The 20,678-nt window shown below is 33.2% G+C and overlaps 1 protein-coding gene across 7 annotated transcripts in view; it reads right to left on the bottom strand.

Annotated features, from left to right (window-relative positions):
• The window catches only part of LOC124531375 (tensin-1), a 96,558-nt gene that overhangs the window by 27,892 nt on the left and 47,988 nt on the right, over positions 1-20,678 (bottom strand). For 6 of the 7 annotated variants that reach the window (XM_047105929.1, XM_047105931.1, XM_047105930.1 and 3 more), the window contains 2 exons: positions 19,466-19,534; positions 7,663-7,848 (listed from right to left, as the gene is read on the bottom strand). In XM_047105929.1, the coding sequence (XP_046961885.1) occupies positions 7,663-7,848; positions 19,466-19,534 (255 nt within the window). Of the gene's footprint in view, positions 1-7,662; positions 7,849-14,503; positions 14,926-19,465; positions 19,535-20,678 lie in introns of those variants that run through there. The other variant, XM_047105936.1, reaches the window with a different exon arrangement.

The raw sequence follows: 20,678 nt of genomic DNA, 5'->3' as shown, positions 1-20,678 counted from the left end.
TGACCGCTTTTAAACCCAAATATAATAATAGGTTGGGGAAAAAGTTTCTTCGTATTTTATATGAAAATTCAAAAAGTTTTTTTTATAGTTTATTTACATTTGACTAAAGTATGTAGGTGCCATTTTGTTCCATAACTTTTTGCCATCTTGTTGGTAGTGACATGATCCCATTGCTGTAAAAATTTTGGGGCTTCTGATCGAAAAACTGCGACAAGTGGTTTTGGCAGTCCTCTCGTGATGTTAACCTGACACTGCCTAAGCAATTCTGCAGAGACCGAAACAGATGAACATCTGAAGGTGCAAGGTTAGGACTATACGGCGGATGCATTAATACCTCCCAGCCAGGTCTAGCGTTGTCATGGTGAAAAACCACACCCCTTCTGTTGATCAATTCTGGCCGCTTTCTCTCAATTTCTTGCTTCAATCTCATCAATTGTTCGCAATACAGTTCTGAATCGATGGTCCTGCGGGGCGGTAACAGCTCATAATGAATGATGCCCTTCCAATCCCACCATACACACAGCATTACCTTGTGGCGAGTTAATCCGGTTTTTTGCCACAGTCTGTGAAGCTTGACCGGCCTTTGACCACAATCTTTTTCGCACGTTCTTGTCGTATGTGATCCACTTTTCATCACCAGTTATCAGCTTCTTCAAAAATGGTTCGGTTACATTACGTCGTAATAAAGAATCACAAATGAGTACACGATTCATTAGATTTCTTTCAGTGAGTTCATGAGGCACCCATATATCGAGCTTTTTTGTGTACCCAGCTTTATTCAAATGAGTCAAAACCGTTTTGTGGTCAATTACCAGTTCTTCAGCTACGTCGTAACTACTAATATGCCGATCTTGCTCCACTTTTTCAAAAATGGCATCAATTTTGTCCGTAACAGGGCGACCACAGCGAGATGCATCTTTGATATCAAAATTTCCGGCTTGAAAACGCTTAAACCAAACTTGCGCTACTCTCACAGATACTGCATTAGGTCCATAAACATCACAAATTTTTTTCGCGGCTTGAGTTGCATTTTTTCCTTTTTTATAGTAAAATTTTAAAATATATCGAATTTCTTCTTTAGATTCACTCATTTTAACAACAACAAAAACAAATATACTATATGCGAAAAGACTTTTTCCCCAACCTAATATATCAAATCGATTAACGTACATAAAATTATACGTAACTATATTCCTTGATAATATTCATTGTTGTACATTTTGTATGCACATATATTTAATTGTATGTATGAAATAATTGATCTTAATAGTAGCCAAGTAATCTATCACGACACCTGTCTCTTGCTAAGGGCCAATTCGTGCGTGCCAATCACTTATCTCGTACAATTAATTTCGCTCTAAGCCCTTCGGAATTTCAATCCATTTTTAGCGCAACGGTTAACGAACTCTATAATGCTTTCACTCAAATTTTTAACAGTCTGTAATCTACTAATGAATATGAGATTGTTTATTTACATATTTAATTATGTCAAATGTTTGAATTGATAATTAAGTACAAATAGTTATTACAGTACAAACATTTAAACGATTTCATAGTTATTAAAAGTGTTCAATAATATTTGACAAACGTTTAAACACCAAAAAGGGCGAGATGGCCCAGTAGTTAGAACACGTTCATCTTAACCGATGATAACGGGTTCAAACCCCGGCATGCACTACTAAATATATATGTGCTTAATTTGTGTTTATAATTTATCTCGAGCTCAGTGGTGAAGGAAAACATAGTGAGGAAACCTGCATGTGTATAATTTCATAGGAATTCATTTCATAGAAAGTAGAATATATTCCAAAACTTCTCAAAGGGAGAGAAGGCCTTAGCCTAGCAGTGGGAAATTTACAGGCTGTTGTTGTTGTTTAAATACAGTTATGTAAATTATTTTTTATTCTTTGTTATGTTCATAGTATATTTGTGAAGTATGTAAGGTATGTCTTGGTAGTTTTCGCAACCTTTAACATTTCTGAGTAAAAAAAACAAACAGGTTATACTTTAATGTAAAATACATCAAAAGCGTTACGTCGGCCTCACCTCGGCATCTAAATATTTATAGAAAGATTACGCATTTACATATAAGATTTCCGAACTTAAACATTTCCAAGCCATCTGTTTCTTATGAATCAATCATGGTTTAAGTTGTTCAACGGTTTTGTAGATTCTACGAAATTAAAAGTTATGGTTCATTCTAAATAAATTATTGCATAATCAGAAATGTATATTTTATCCTGGCAATAATTTGTCAAGACTTCCGTATATTAAATAGTATATCTATATGTTAAATTTGACGGCTAGAATTGTTTCGTATTAAATGAATTAAAAAATATATATAATCCTGGATTTATTATCTGTGTTACGTATACAATATATGTATCTGATTCTTATTTGACAAACCTTATAACATATATTCAAATCGTTTATTATAATTTATCAGATACTATGTTTTCTTTGTAAAACATAAAAAAAACCCTTGATAAATCTATATTTTAGCTAGGATTCTAAGAAATCTACGAATGAAATATGCCTAAGGGCCCGATATCGCACCGAGTATCGTGAGAAAGGTTCGCGATAGTAAAGCATCGTCTGACTCAAACTCAGTCGGACAACGCGGTATCTTTGATTTACAGTCTTTCGTTTACAGTCAAAAGCAATTTATTTTTATCACACTTCCAACAACCCATAACGAATAGACGATTAATATTATAAAAAAACTTTTTAATGAATTAAGATTTATTTAAGCAAAAAATTTAGACACATAAATATCTTACTCCTGTAAAGCGTATAAATAAAAATATCAGAATTATTGTTTGCAGTGAGTACATAAATTCACTTACTTATAAAATAAAATACATCGTCAATTTATTTTTATTATAGATACGCTATTTAATTAAATAAAACAAGTTTTACTTTATTTTTCATTTAATTCTCTTCGTAATTAAACGTTTTATTTCACATTTTCATATTTCTAATGTAATTAAATTTCGAAAATATTTCAATCAAAGTTAATTAAATATTATAAATGTCTAAACAAATATTTCCGGGACCAAAAGTGGTAACGCATTTGTGTGTTCATGTTTCGTGACACAAGCCTAATTAGAAACACCAATATATCGTATTACAACAGTAGAAGTTTGCCTAATTCAAAATACAAGAGACGAGACTTTATCTGTAGATCGGAGTGAAGGGGCGGCGCGATGCCCATTGTCTAAACGTCGAATTATATTTACGGTGACATCAGCGGACTGATGGTGCATACAGCGATACTGACACCGACACCTAATGCGATAGATATCTCACAAGGGTGGTCCCTCATCTCGCGACTGTCTCGTATGTTCTTACAAATTTATTAAAATTTGAAAATGGAATTTGTACGTCATTGCACAAGATAAAAACAAAGATGTTTTTAATTACGACCGTCGATGTATTTATTAAAATATATCTCCATCCAAGTATGCTAACAATATTTTATAATTATAATCTATAGCTATTTATCATCTGTGGCTGCTCATGTTTAACCATTAGCTCGCATTTTTATGACTGCATGATTACAAACAAGCTGAAAACAAGATTCTCGTCTTTGCGTGACTGACAACATCAAAAAAAAATCTACATTTTTTGTGTTATTAATGTTTAAGTGTTTATAATATTTGGGACGATCATTGTTTATGAAAAAAATATATATATATTACCGTCCAGCCCGAATATGTGCCGGTAATTTTTTTTTTTTAACTTTTTTAAATTGTTTTTTTAATAGAAGCTTATAGACCACGACTGCATCAATAAAAAAAATCGTCAAAACCGGTCTAGCTGTCAAAAAGACAGAGTACCATATAAACGTACAGAAGAATTATTTCTAAAGGTAAAAATTGAGCAAACACATGTGTTTGTGAACAATGCATAGCAATTCATTTATTGGTATCGAATGAGATCACTCCTATTTCTAAATCCATATTACATGAATAATTTCAACCTTGCGTAGCGAACCTTGGAAGCGATTTAAATTCAAAGCACTCGCATTAGCAGTATTCGTTCCCCGGAATATACAAACAAATTACGTAATTTATAAATCAGCATACAAGATGTGTTTTTAATGAACAGCATTTTAAGAAAATACCAAATCAAATCCAAGACTACCATAAATAATGCAATAATCAAATTAGAGGAGCGAGTCTCATACAACACTGTGCAGATCACCCTGGACACCACCTATTCACCATATATCCCCTCCAAGCAACAGTACGCTGTATATAGGTAAATAAACCAGTCATGTTACGGGTACAAAGGACATAACATATTAGGTATATGTATTATGTGGTTTAATGACGTATTGAAGCTGTAAGGAACGGTTATAGCATCTTACGATTTTTTTTTATTAACCAAGACCTCTTACGACAAGGTGGCATATATTCGTGTATCCAATAAAACCAAATAACATCTACGTGATAAAATAAAAATAACGTCTTATTTAAAAAGTAAATATAATCTCATTCGGTAACGAGACGGCAATATCCTAAATTATTCATTCACGACTTCCGAAGCTAAAACAGAGCCTCATCTGCGTACAACCTTTTCGTTGAACGCATCTTTTATTCATGAAATCCGTGTGATTTTCTACGAGATTTAATTTTGTTGCCCAAAGAAATTGCCCGTTGTTTATTGGATACAGTAGCTTCAACTTAGGTTATCGTTGAAAGGAACATAACTTAAATAAAGAATCTGCCTTAGGTTTATTTCTCTCATATTCGTTTGATAATATTTATTAAATGAGAACACACACAGCGTAGAAAATAATTTGAATTGATTAATTTACTATTAATTTCATATAAACATTGCAGCATATTTTATGTTAAGTGAAGCCAAAGTAACAACCGGTTTTTGCGAGTTGCTAAACTGGTTTTTTCCCCGGTTATGTATTGTCGCTTTTAATTTACCTTAAAATGAAGTTTACTTGAACGATGTAACACAATAAGAAATATGCAAATTTCGGAGATTAAACATGAATAGTTAATATTTTAATCACATGGTGTCCCATCACTACACGTTACACTACGTCTGTTTGTCTATTACACATTAAACTCTGAAACGGATTTTAATTTTCACCAGGAAGTTTTAGGTGAATGATTCATTAAATTGATGTATAAGTTATCTAATATACGCCTGCGATTCTTAAAGATGGGGGAAATTCGAGCCGATCTGATCCTCCATAGACGTACTCCACGAAACGCCATAGAGTTTCACGATATAAATGTTTTATTTAGACCAACGCTTCCGATACAGGTTGCTAGTTTACAATCAGATATATGTGTAAAGTTGTGTTTGCTATTTTTAACATATTGTAACCACAGATGTAACCACAAATGATATACATAGGTATAGGTGATAAAGCGTGAAACCGTAAGTGTGTTTCCACTTTGCAGTCCATTATAAGGTCGGACAGTTATGAATAGACCCACTAATCGACACATTAGCGCGAAAGAGTTCTGATCGACTATCAATACCGATAGCAACAATTACCCCATTACGACCGGACGAGGGCTTATCGCCAGTTCATTCTGTCCGGAAATTGTTATACGACTCGACGTTTTTTATTTATATATTGCCCTTATATTGTTATAGAATAAAAGCTTTATAACAAATAGCCATCGTTCTCAATATATCTACTCTATTTATTAAGTCATACTATATCATGATAAAGGTATTACTTAACTTATTTTTATTATCAGTTGTACAACCAATAACAATTAATAATCTGCACGGCTGTTCCGGTTTAAAGATTAAGTGACCCAGTAATCACAAGGGCATTACATCTTAGGTTCTAAGGTGAGCGGCGCTGTGGTGTAAATAACACATTTATCAGAAGTCAAAATTTGCCTCATCAATTCTATTATGCACTTTTAGAGAAAACATTTCTAAAGATGTTTTTGGTCGGATTACATTTACATTTAAATTATTTTTGGGTTTCCACGTAGACCATTTGATGTTCTACAGTTGTAAGATGAATTAAAGATTTAAATTTTGCATAAAAACATATCAACGCTATTGTCTGAATTAAAATCTAATTCAACATTTCTATCCGGGGCCAGCGGATAGAAATGTTGAATTAGAATCCAGTTTAACAAAATTTATTGGAAATTATTGAAAACATACTTTTAATACTTTCTTTAATCATTAATAATAAGAATCCCTATGTAAGTTTGTAAGACAAATAGAAAAATTGAAACAAAAGCAAGTTAGACCAGCGTTAAGAGGGTTTCTTAGAATTAACTTTTATTTAAATAGGTTCTGTGTTTTCTTCCCGCGAGTTTGCGTACAAACAACTTCTACAGCCGTGTTAAATTTAAAATTGATATTTATAATAGTTATACTTTACGAATAATGTATTCAACCGTGACACAGGCGAGCTAGACAATTTGGTAGAAAGGAAAAGTATTCGTGTTTTGTATTTTGATACGGAATCCTAATAAATAATAAGTTCATTAGTATACTTAATACTCTTTACAACAAGGAAACGATTAATTAAAATATTACTTAATTAAAAAAAAATGTTTCCATTGAAACAGTGAACTCAATTAAAATAATTCTTTGTGCTTTAGTATGTAAATAATATTTTATTTAATTCATAAAGAACATATATGTAGGTATATCTCAACTTCATTACACTAAATTTCGTTACACCGGTTTTTTTATATATTAATCAGACTGAAGGTTAAGGACGTGACCTTAATTTTGTGTAAGATATATTATAAACAGTTTATACCACAATAATTAAGTCGAAAAAAAATCAATCAGTACGTTTTCTTCGTGTGTTGCCAGTCTTTCCCGCGCCTTTGAACTATTTCCATGTTATGAGAAAACAAAGATGTGTACAGACAAAAAAAAAAAACAAACTAACGGTAAAAATTGACCTTTATAAAAAACGCATGGGCGTGTGAATAAATTATGAGTTTAATATTTAACATACGGATAAATGTTTCCGTTGAGTAAAATCTGTTAAGTTTAAATCTCGTTTGAGGCTTGGCTCTGAAGGTTTTATACAAAGCAATGTGGTCACCGGGCAGTAACCCTCATTTTACGAGCACTCTAGCACAAAGGTACATTAGCTCAACAACAGGAATAGGTAAGTTGCGAGTGCACCTGAGCCGAGTCCGGCGGTTTATGATTTATAATCACCTCATACAAAATCTATAGTTGAATGCAGCGCCGCTACTGCGTCGTTTGTACGGAGGGGGGGCTGTTTGTGCGGCGCGTGACGGGATCTGACGTACGAACCCGATCATTTTATTCAATTTCCCACCCACTACATCCAAATTATTATTACATCAATCAGTGGGACTAGTAATTTATCGGTTTAAACAAAGTGCCCGATCGAAAAACGGTTATATTTCAATAATATCTGATTGTCTTTAATTTTAAGAAATATTCAATTATAGACATTTTCTTATAGGTACATTATAACAATCAGCTATGACATAATGTTATATTGAGATGTTTTTTATAAATAATATTCGCAGTTATAAAGTGTTGAATTGAATAATACAGTACCGGTTTGATCACTTAATTTTATATGCATCTAATCAGATAACCTTTGAAACATCTACAATTCGTCCTTACATTTAACGAATGGTATGTTTAATTTATAGCTCGGCTTACCGTGATGGTGTCATAGATGCCATTCTGATCGCTGCGAAGGGGCGAGGTCACGGTGGCGGCGGTAGCGGAGGCGGGCAGCGTGGAGATGTCCTCACGCGGTGGCGGTGGCGACAGCTGCAGCGGATCCCCATTACGTGCCCACGTCCGATGTATTTGCCAACTTGTATCCGAGAATCTTGCTTTATCCTGTAACATAAATTTACAATTGTAACGGAAACTCGTGTAATACAAACACGATTTCTTCATAATACATTATCGAGACAACCACTATTAAATTTTAATAATAATTAAATCATCACGCGTTCCATATTTAAAACACTTTCCGTCAAACAGCATTATTGGCCATTGCAAATTTAATTAGTACAAAAAGTAGGGTGTGTAATTAGAGCCGCTATTAGCGAGTGGACGGTGTCACGGCCCATTCAAAATATTTCACGGCTGACAAAAGCATTCAGATCCGTGTTAAAATGATAATGAAAGCCGCAGCGGTGCTGTTATTTTGTATTAACTGTTTAGACACGCGATGTTATTTCTGGCACACCTGGAAAACATCGATCTAAGTTTGAGAGAGACACGACAACATCTTCGCTGATCGATAGCTCTACAGAGATGTGTTAATATCCCGGTCACGTCCGAATCTTCTAAGCTGGACCTCTTTGTATTACGGGCCATGCTCAATGCTCATGCCGTACAGGATACAGGCTGCGCATAATCTTAAAAGGCGCTAGGCACGTTGCGGCCACTGCGGCCACGTAACCTAATAACATAGTTTGCATAGTATCTTTGATAATCTCGAATTTAGCATACATTTATGAATATCAGTCAAAAGTCCTATTGACTTGCGCAAGTATTAATTTAAATATTGAGTACTACATTATTCTCGATTTTTCGTTTGTGAAGAATATTTAGCTTTCTCTATTAATGTTCCATCTAACTGAGAGTAAGAGATTAAAAAGAGCTACCGTGTTTTGGGCACAAACTTGTGCACTCACACATATAAACATCACTAAGGTATAGCTTTTAACATTAGCCTGAGAAAATGTATAGGAAAATAATTATTATTAATATCTGTAGTTGGTAGTTGATTTTGAAAACTTGATTGTTATTTATTTTATTATTATTATATCTTTATTAAGGCATGTTTGTTTCTCGATTGAAGTATAAATAACTAAATTACAATGAGAAATCGTGAAGACATTATCATTATAGTATAAGAATTTTCTAATATACTTGACCTTTATAATATAACATAATGTTCAACGTGTTATAAGATTAATTTGTAAGAAAACACATCAAGATGTAAGGAGTTAGTGAAATTGACTAATGATCTCTCAGATAACCTCAGCCATTCCGCTAGTTCCCTTAGAGGAAACTCATTCGTAGTGGTAATTGCGATTCGAGGTCCATAAATTCAAATCTGTACGTCTGGATAAATACGTGCTGTAATAAATCTTCCTATTAATGATAGAGGTGCTATGCCGGTATAAATAAGCAATTTCGGTAACGAAGTTACTTCAATCTGTGACAATAACGAATTACAATAAATATTTTGGTTAATCAACATTTTCACCGACAAAATATTTCAAAATTAACCAAGAAATATTCATTCAATATATATTTTTTCCTCTTCAAATTTTAACTGTAACTTTTGTTGATTTTTAAACGACTTCGAGATATATTTTTTTTTAGTTTAATGGTTACATATTATGGACTCATGAACTCTTGATTAATAAGAATTCATTATTTAAAAATTCATCCATAACGATATTATTTTAATATGTAAAGATCGATATTTAAAATAGCATCTTCATAAATAATGATGCATAGAAAGGTGGGCAGAATTTCCCCGTTGAATCGGAATTCCGATTGCCTGGGGGAAAATTGACCGACCGTTTTGTCTTAGTGGAATCAATAAGATAGCGTGTTATGTCTTTTATTATTTTTTTAACTTTAAATTCCAGGTGAGTCAAATACAAACGGCATAACGATATAATTTAGAATTACTTGATGGTAGGGCTTTGTGCAGGCCTATCTTGGAAAGTGCCTCTCACTTATTATATATTCTACCGCTAAGTAGCAATAATTAGTATTTTTGTGTTCCAGTTTGAAGGGTAAGTGAGCCAGAATAACTGCAAGCACAAGGGATATAATATCTTAGTTCACAAAATAATAGTGCCTTGGTTAAGAAATAGTTAAACGTCATATAATGTGAATTTCTTTGGGTAATGTCAATTAACCTCAACACATATACCCGGAGGCTTCAATATTCCATAAAAAATGTTAAGAAGAGCATAATTGTGCTCTTTGATCCTTTTAACATTTGAAACCGCAATTAAACTCGAAAAAGTGTTTTAATCACACGTTTCATGTGTTCCGAATTTAGTTTCATAACTATTAATCTATGTGAACCTAATTTATATTGAGTTAAGTTCGTAAGACATCTTAACAGGTATACAGAAAAGTTGTTACTAAAAGCCACCCGCGTGGATTATTTTCCTTGTGTCGTTTTTGCACGTCTCAGGTCTCAGGCTACTTTAATGTCAAATATCGTTACGATCGGTTCAGTAGTTAAGTCGCAATTGGACAATAAATAGACACCGTTACTATCACACATACTGAACAAAATATATAAAGTTTATCTTCGTAGTATTTTTTTTTTATTAGATTACTTTTTATTATCAATAGTTTTGTTTCTTTAAATTTGTTTATTTCGATGTGTGTAATTTATTTATAAATCCTTTTATTCCTTTTTATTTATTTGATTTGCCTAAAGAATGATAGAGATTGTTGTTATTATGGCAAACTAGCGCTATAACTGGTAGAGAATGCCTTAAGACATTAAGTTATGTTCCTACATAGTTTTGGTAAATAAAGTTTTTTAAGTTTAATAAATTACCGAAATAGCACAATAGATCGAACAGTAATGTTAGATAGATAAGATAAACATCCCACGTGTCTGACGGTGCATCGCTCGAATTCTGGCTGAGCCGTAGCTACGCGTGGGCCGCGTCGCCTGCATACACTTCACATTTCACTACTACTTTCGACACATATAAGCGAACTCTAATAAAGTGACATTTTACACTACGCGCCTAATATTTAACACCTTTTATATTGTTGATTTTCTATCGTAAATTATATATAATGAAACAATTTGTAAGAAATTTAACGCCTTAATAACAAATCAAAGTAAGACGTGATAATTATCATCGGTTTCGTTAGTTTGATTTAAAGTACTAAAGAAAATAATATATTGAGGGTCAATATAGTCCATCTTCACCGAAAGATCACAATTTAAAATGTGACTCGGCTTAAGTAATGAAAATACCATTATATATAACATAATAAGGAATATTGATTGATTCAGATGAAAGCTCAGCCAGATGGACATGCATAGCTCAAAACCTTAAGAAAAATACCGAGAGCTTAGTCCGACAATTAAGACTTGTTAATAGTTTTACTGTTTCTTCAATTACTCTGAAAATAATACACGATGAAAGCATCAAGTAAGCGCCATGAATACGGCAAAATTTTGAAGTGTTTGTGTTAATACATAAGCAAATACAGTCGTTCATTAGTATGTAATATTTAAGCAAGTAATATTGGAATGTTTGTTTGCTTTTCATTCTAGAGAAATCGTTAGTCTTGACGACAGCATGAATATTAATGACACAGCTTCTTCAGCACGTCTACCTCATTTGTTCAAACTGAAACCTAAATTAAAAAGGTAAAAGTTTATATAGTTATATAGGTATCTGATATTGAAGTTTTTATCAAGATTGAAGAACAGGAAATTAGAAAATGGGTGGCATTGTTTTTGTCCTTCCAAGGCAGCCCTTGCACTTGCACAAGACTTCCGGTGCAATCGAATGACGTAAGATATATTTGTGTAAAATGTCTCCTGGTCAAGGGCACACTCTTTGTCTTCTGGTACATAGCTTACACATTTATCGAAAACATGAACTAAGTAAAGAAACGCAATTATTACATTTTCGATCTATACTAAAATTTTAAATGCAAAAATAACTTTCTCACTGTCTATCTATCTTTCATGCTGTCTCGGCCAAAGAACTTAATTTAAGAATACAGGCTATTTTATTTTGTCTCCTACTAAGTTATACTATTGTACATTATAGTATAGTATCCACAATTTATCTTTATAAAAGTAATAAATATGCGATCAAGGCTTCATAACACTTTTATTATATGGGATTAATAGAATTCATCGTCTATCTGTTTATTTGCTTTTATCGATTCATTTACGGTTTCAGTATTTACAAAACCCGCTCTTCAGCAGCACCTCACGTGCGTGCGATCTGGATGGATCTTATCTAATCGGACGTAAATATATTTCAAAGCGTAAACAATTTTTTAATTTTATAAACTTGAAATGTTTAGTACATTTTTGTTTGGATATGATGACTTTTGACGCTGTTTATTGTCGAAAACGTACCATGTACAATGATCTATGTCTACGTATATATATGAAATGAAGGCCAATTTTTGTGGTCACGACATAACTTGTGAACTTTACCGACTTCCTTTTAGTTTTCTAATAATTTATAGAATATTATTAGGTTCTAAAACGCGCAGAAATTTTCAGAAAATCAAGAACGTGTTCGCCTCTGCTGTTTGCACGGGCTTGCTCGTAGAGATTTTGAGACAATAAATGTGTATAAAATTAATCCTGTACAATTAAAGTACTAGGTATCGGGTCGCTATAATATTGTTCATGGTCAAATGAAAATAAAACAGAAACAAACATGGCTTATCATTATAACAATAGTTTCAAACAAGAATCTAATTAATCATATGATCAAAAAAAGTCCTTCATTTTTTGCGTCCTTATCAGAGTTTAAAAATCGATTAATGTACTATTTATATTATCTAGATAAAGGCCCTCATGTGGAATGTATCTTTGATATATTTCGCTGATAAAATTTATCGCATATCGTTTGAGGCAGTGTATGTTCACTAGCAGAGGCCAAGGACAATTGGAACACGTATTAGCGGCGCGATCACAGCGACAGATAGCGAATGACCCGATGAGACTCCTTGTATTTATTTATATGCCCTTTTTATTCTATTTTAACGCAATACTTATAAAAAAAACAAAGTCGTAAAACTTGTAATAATAATCAGTCAGTTATTCATATTGACTCTAAGCAGTTTCAATAATAAATGAAATAATCTATCAGCTCAAAATGCTAAAAGGTCAAAACTTTTAGGAAATAGTCAAGGACGACTTAACAAGACACGATTTCTTGGATACAATATTACTTAGAGAACGAGCAACGATCGCTCCGGATTCCGAAGTTTTTGCTATTCGGTACTTTTTTCTTGTGTAAAAAAACTAGCTCAAGTTTTTGAGTTAGTTCATTTATAAGAGTTTATAAACATCGCGCTGAAATAGTTTTACTTTGATGAAATAAAATAAAATAATTTCCATTAAATTGTTTGATTATATATCAAGATATATAACCTATTTTAATAATCTTAAATTACAAGTAAGTAATCCAAGTGACCGTGTTCCCTTATAATTACTATGGCTTCATATAAACAAATCGAAACACAATTGATACTTAAGTACCCGGTCATTGCCTGACTCATTCTCGCGACCACAATTACGAACAATGTAAGTTAATTATATAAGAAAATGATTTTTGATACACTAAATAAATATTAAAAAAAATATATTACACTGACAAAATAAGTTACAACTCTTTCAGAAATGTTACTGAGATTTTATTACCTTTGTTGAAGAATAACTTTCAACCCACATGGGTAGTTATTTCTATTTAGAGTATAACCTATAATAAGTTAACTATACTTTGAGCTGTAATAGTTACTTAATGTGTTTATAATGGTGAAATATTACAATGGAAAAAAAATGTTTCAAGTGGGTAGAGTTAGAGAAATATTAATAGGCCTCTAGTGCGTGGGGTCCACGAGATGAAAGCAATCACTTATTGAGTACAAAGAAAGTAATACGAAAACTATTACAACGACACTTTCTAGTTCTGTTACGTAAAAACGTAAATATAAATTATATTATGTCTATTAGTTTCATATTACCGACTAATAATAAAATTGTTTGTCTAACACATGTCTCTACCGAACATGTATGCAAAGTAACTTCGGTCTACCAAACAATGTATGCCTTGCTAAGACATACCTATCTAGATACATTGAATTTATTCTAGTGTTGCTTATGATCTCATCATATGTGATGTAACATTATTAACCTAGACTTATTTCATTGCTAGTCGCTTCATCCGCAGATTTCAAATTATTTAAATGTCAAATCAAGACATATATTTACTAATAAACTTACTCGTAATATAGATTTACGAGTTCCAGCTATATATGCGATCTACTTCTGGATGTACTCGTAAATATTATAATCATTTTGTGTAATCGTTCAAACTCGTTAGTAGTCGGATGTAATTTCAATTTGCAAATCGAATAGCAAGCAAAGAACGCGGCCCGCGGCCTTCGCTTGATAAGATAACCTTGCCTTCCAATTTATTTCGCACTCCACACACCGCGAGGAAAGAACGCCGCGACAATGTTTAGAAAAAACACTAATAAAACCCTTATCTCGCGGTGACGTTAGTCGTTACTGTGTATACAAATTTATCTAAGGAGTTATTACTTCGCGTTTGTTCTTTAGTACAATAATAAGTGATCGACATACATAGATGTATTGCTTAATATTATAAATCGTTTAGTAGCTAATCGATTCATAACTTAACTAAATAAGCTAACGATATATTATTATTTTTTTGTAAATTAACTTTTAATATATAACCCGCACGAATAAAATCTACTGTGAAGGTACCTCATGCTCAAAAGGATCGTCTGAATGGGGAACGCGTCCGTGTTTATCTCCATTGAATGACAGCCTCCTCTTGAACAACTTCATCTTTGACCGCAGCCTGTGCGCTTTGCAAAAGTCACCTTTCGCTGTCGTCGGCGACACGGCTCATTATTTATTAGTTGTCGCGTTTGAACTTTGAACAACGTCGCAACCGTTGAGATTGTTTTAAATTAAAGTTAGTATTTTAATTTGGGTGCTAATGTTAGCGTTTTTTCACTGTACAATATGTATAAGTTAGCTGCGATTTTTCCTATAAAACCGGGTAACAGGATTTTTCGCGCCATCTATTCGGAGCGCGCGTGAGGTGCGAAGGTCGCCGGTGGCGCATGCCAGTGGTCGAGTCCGAGTGCGGTTCCGTCGCGCGCCCGCCGCGCACTGCGAGCGCTCGCGGCATGGTGTGCGTCCGATACGTTGCGTCTCTATCGCCGACCGCCGTCACCTTCACAACATAACACGTACGTTACGCTCCCCCAACGTTTAACACATCAACGAACGAACGAACCCAAACAATTATTTAGCCACTTTATTATCTGTTACGACGATTTACAAAAATATATATAATTGTGACTTTAAAATTTTACGATGCTTCCTATTGCCTGTTAAAATTTGAATTTCGAAGTTTACTGTTATGGCTGTTTACTCAAAAAGGTATGGCGCTCGTTTTTACTACTATAATTCGAAGAAATACCTATTCATTTATTTATTTTTCCCGAGTTGTTTCAGTATCTGCAAAACATTAATCTTATAGAATGATTACGAGTTCAAATACGGCAAGCACCACTGACTTTTCATTGGATTGATTTATATCATCGATTAGAAATCTGTAAATGTCGGAAGAAATTCAGACGTATGCCAAACTGCATGATGAAAACCTCTTCAAGGGAAGGAAACGAGGCCCATGCCCAGCAATTTATTTATTTAATTAACAAATATATATACAACCAAATGTTTCATTTACATAACTATACCATTCCACGTTTCCGCTTCCCCACCGAATGTATTATGCCTTTGCGCATAAAATTAGAAGTGCAGAGAAAACAACATCCGTTGTTACCATAAACAATGTTCTAAAATTGAACGAATCCACAGGCCTGCGTTTGACATTCATGTCAATTACCAGAAACATTTGATGTACGTTCAGTAATGTGATTCGATATTGATGATAAATATTTACCATCGAATTTGAAAAATAAATAAAACTTTACGATTAAAAAGTAAATCTGAGACTAGCTAGGTTTTGCTATGATTATGTGGTCCAGGTAGAGGTGGAAATCGAATAAATAATATTAATTAATAACAACAACAACAACAGCCTGTAAAATTCCTACAGCTGGGCTAAGGCCTGCGCTCCTATTGAGAAGAAGGTTGCGAACATATTCCACAGGATTGGAACAGCGAATTGGTGTAACACACGTGTGGCAGAATTTCTATGAAATTAGACACATGCAGGTTTCCTCACAATGTTTCCCTTCACCACCGAGCACAAGATGAACCAGTCGTTGCATCTTAAACGATGATTGCGGGTTCAAACCCGTCTGGGTTTGAACCCGCAACAAGCAACACTGAATTTTAATACTTTTAATTTGCGTTTATAATTCATCTCGTGGCGATAACGGAAAACAACGTGTGATTATGACTAATTTCAACTTGTGTATCCACAAATGAATTACATCAGCGTGTTGGAATATGCTGTAATGTTGTTGCATTCATATCAACTCTAATTCATATATTTTGTCAATTCTTTAAATGTACTAAGGCACTATTTACCTAATTGGGTAATAAGATACGTGCTCAAGCATTAAGTACGAATTGGCTTCAACCATATTATAGACAAATATAATAAACAAATATGTTTTATACGTTACATAATATCTCGTCTGTATAATATTAATGATGTTGAGACAGCAGTGTGATTTATTTTGGTTATTTCGCATTGTCGTATTAATTACAGTTTCAATAAATTACTGTACTTTGATTACTATAAGTTGTTCGGAGAGAATGTAAACAGCTTATCTTTCGTAAGCAACTGACAAATAGAGAAGTATTTAAGGCTAAACGTCGGTATAACAAATTGAGTAGATCATTTTAGGTAATTTTCTAGACAAGTGGTCTAGTCATTAGCGGCTTGAAACAGTTGAAACCTGAAGAACAAGTATACAACAACGTAATTAAGTGCTTTTCCACTTTTAAGGCTTTGCTTTATATTAAATGGAAATTATATTAATTACGACAATTATTAAAGAAAACATCATTCATTACACAATACTAAAAATAAGCGAAAATTAGCATTAAATAATAATAGTTTTTTAACAATAGTACAGTACAGTAACATTTTAAATGTAAAACGAATTGTATGTGTCGTTACTTATAAACCAGCACACCGATCATAGACAACAACAACAACAGCCTGTAAATTCCCACTGCTGGGCTAAAGGCCTCCTCTCCCTATGAGGAGAAGGTTTGGAACATATTCCACCACGCTGTTCCAAAGCGGGTTGGTGGAATACACATGTGGCAGAATTTCTATGAAATTAGTCACATGCAGGTTTTCTCACGATGTTTTCCTTCACCGCTGAGCACGAGATGAATTATAAAGACAAATTAAGCACATGAAACAGCGGTGCTTGCCTGGGTTTGAACCCGCAATCATCGGTTAAGATGCACGCGTTCTAACCACTGGGCCATCTCGACTCGATGATAGATATATTATCGATCATAGATTTAATGTTAATGTATGGTATCTGGTTAAGACAAAGTGCGCGAACAGATAGTTTACTATAAAGCGACCAGGCCATGACATTTGTTGAATCTAGCAGATATTTCAATATGTGCAATAAAGTAAGTTGTAAGATATTGCTATGTCCCGATCTTTAGGTCTGAGTAAGCAATTTATTTCAATGATAGTTTTACATCGTCTATACATATATGGCATCAATATTTACCGATTATTAAATCGGATTGTGCAAGAACTTTCTCGTTTTATACGAACTTTTTTTATGTACATTTAATACCCAATTCGTTACTTGGTGGTAGGGCTTTCTACAAGCCTCCGGGTAGGTACATACTCATAGTATACTCAACAGCCATACAGCAATACTTATTATTTTTTGTAACTGGTTAGATGAGTATTGAGTGTGTGAGCCGATGGAACTAATTGCACAAGGAACATCTTGGCTCCCAAGTTTGGTAGCGCATTGGTGATGTAAGGAATCGTTATCGTTTCTTGCAATGCTATTTTATATGAGCTGTAGTCACCAACTAACTATATCAAAAAATAAATACAGAGTATTATAAGAAAACTTAAAATATAAAACAGAAACTTGTCTGTTTTCTAATGTAAATGTAGTTCAAAATAGGCAAAATAAATAAGAAAGTTACATTCACAATCTATTTATTCTCTGCATGATGCGAGATAATTATATCATTTTTCGTTCCCATTCTCTTTGTTGTCACGAAAATTGAGCTTTAGAGTATTTCCCGTAAATATGCTTCAGGTGAGTTGGGAATAAATATGATACCATTCCAGATTTCAGGCACATTCAAGACTTTTCTCGTCTACCTCGCTTTCTGCTAAAGATAAGTTAAGCTTGTGATTCGCAGTCGCAACTTGCGACTTGGTACCTCGCCAAATGTTACCCATAAAATACTTTTATATGTCATTCTTACGTCACCAATAATACATGACAGCGTTTCACACAAAAAAGTCAAAATAAATTGTTGATATTTTTACTGACCATAAGTTTGATACGTTCGGGTTAGTTTTTCTCGGAAAAAAGATTATTGTTAAATCATTGTTAATGTTTGCTTAAAACTCACAGGAAGAGAAGTAGAGGTGGAATGTTGTACCGCGTCAGTGTGAACCCGTAAATGTTTGTATTACGTTTAACGTCCATCCAGGCACTGCGTTTATTTTCCCCAGGGTACGTTTATGCGGAACTCTACTTTAATATCTAATGAATTTTAGTATACACAATACAATTAAAACGCAAAATGAGTATTGAGTATATAATACAAACCTATATCGTGAGTAAATTATGTGAATATTACTATAATAAAATCCTTGATTCGTTACGAATACGCAAAAATAGATTTTACCACGTTAAAGCAAAAATATGTAACATTATTAATTTAGGACTTGTGACTTAAACAACTACTTAATGAAAATAATTTTGTATTAAAATAATTCTATGTAAGTCGTTGTAATATGTTTACCATTGAATCATGCGATGCATTTTACGAACCCGTTTATTGTTTCCTGGAAGCATAGCTATCTTATATATAATTATATTTCATTGCATATTTAGCACGCGATTAATTTTATCGTTGTTGAAATTAACTGGATATTCTGTAGGAGAAGGCAAACCGCATTTTGACACCCTGTCAGACGTGCAACTTTCTTGTTCACGTACCATAATCATAATCATAATGGAAGTGCACGAAACCAGCAATTTCCCACCGCATACAGCCTTCGGATCAGATAACGTTCATAAGAGGATGCTCACTGAGCCGAAACCAGCGAGTGTAAGACTGGTCTCCAAATCATTTGTAGAAAACGCATTAATAACAAACGCATATTATTCAATACATGATCACATAGACGATAAAAAAGCGTCAAACTAATGCTTTTTAACTTCCAGGCAGGATATATTAAATACACATGTAATTGTATGTAATGTATATAATTAACTGACATAACTTTGTATTTTAAATATTAAAAGGAGTATCTACTGAGTTTCTTGCAGGTTCTTCTTGGTAGTATCTACATTCCGAACATATGGTAGCTTCACTATTTAATTATATTTTGATTTTTGATTACGGAAATATTGTAAACCGTAACTCCAACAATGATATTATTTGCGTTTTACGTAAATAAGTTATCCAGAAATACGAAGACAATGAGATAAGATTAAAGCGATAACTTACAGAATTTTGTAGTCGTTGTAGTATTTCCGCAGAATTGGCCGGGTCGGAGAGCTCGATAGCGCCCGACACCTGAAATGAATATGCCTTGATTATTCTCCTTTCGTGACCGTACAATTTTGGTAGTTAAATTTTATAGGCAAGCCAGCTATTTATATTTGTAGTAATATGGAACTTTTTGGTACATTGTCAAATTGTCTCGAAATCCTTGGTCAAGATTATTGAAAGACAACAACAACAGCCAGTAAATTCCCCACTGCTGGGCTAAAGGTCCCCTCTACTTTTGAGGAGAAGGTTTGAATATTCAATTGAAACAATTTTATATAATTTAGATGTAACTCTTATAGGTCATGTCAGACTGGCGTCGCATTGGACTACGAGTGAAGCACTTTATTGCACTTGTGTTCGTAATTACACTTGTGCACTATAATATCTACGCAGTTAGCTAATCTCTGTTGAGTTTCACAAGGGTTTCTGATTAATATTTAAATAGATTTCATTTTCCTTAAGTTATATATATTATATTTTAATAAAGTTATTAATTTCACAGTGTCGTGAACAAGACATTCATAGATCATGTCGAAATATGGAGCTCCACCGAACAAAAATAAAAAACATGGTAAATATCCCGAAATTAATAACTTTAATAATAAATATAACCATGTAAATTTAAAATCTTCTATTATATTTTTATTCATCTTTTTACCCTTTTTAAATAGACTTAGAATACTTTAATTACAATAAAATCAATCTTTTTGGAATAAAACAATAGCAAGTGAATTAATTAAAAAAGTCGAAACTAATTGGTAATTATATAATATAGAAACACATAATTAAGATTTCTTTAACGAGCAATTAATTAAATCCCCATTTAGGCATAGGTATCAGTTGTAACGTGTAACTTAAAAAATATGATTTGTAGAAATGTGTTTAACGAAAGATCAATATACCTATATAAGTAGGTCAATAGCACCGGCGGGAGGAAAGTGGCATACCGAACTAATATCCTGGCTTGTATTTTGTTCCTAGGGTTATTATAATTGTTATAGTTTTTACGACTAACTTCATCTCGCAACAAGGCCTAGCGTTAGAAAATCTAGGTTAAGCTTCTAGTTGTACATTCGCTAGATTCGTTAAGTTTTATAATCTACAGTATTTATACATAAGATTTGTCCGAACTTGTAATTTTGGCCCATTATAAGGTCAAATTAAACCG

The sequence above is a fragment of the Vanessa cardui genome, chromosome 7 (assembly GCF_905220365.1).
Source record: "Vanessa cardui chromosome 7, ilVanCard2.1, whole genome shotgun sequence".
NCBI classification, from domain to species: domain Eukaryota; kingdom Metazoa; phylum Arthropoda; class Insecta; order Lepidoptera; family Nymphalidae; genus Vanessa; species Vanessa cardui.
The sequence above is the reverse complement of the archived record's forward strand: the minus strand, read 5'-3'. Positions and strand labels throughout refer to the sequence as shown.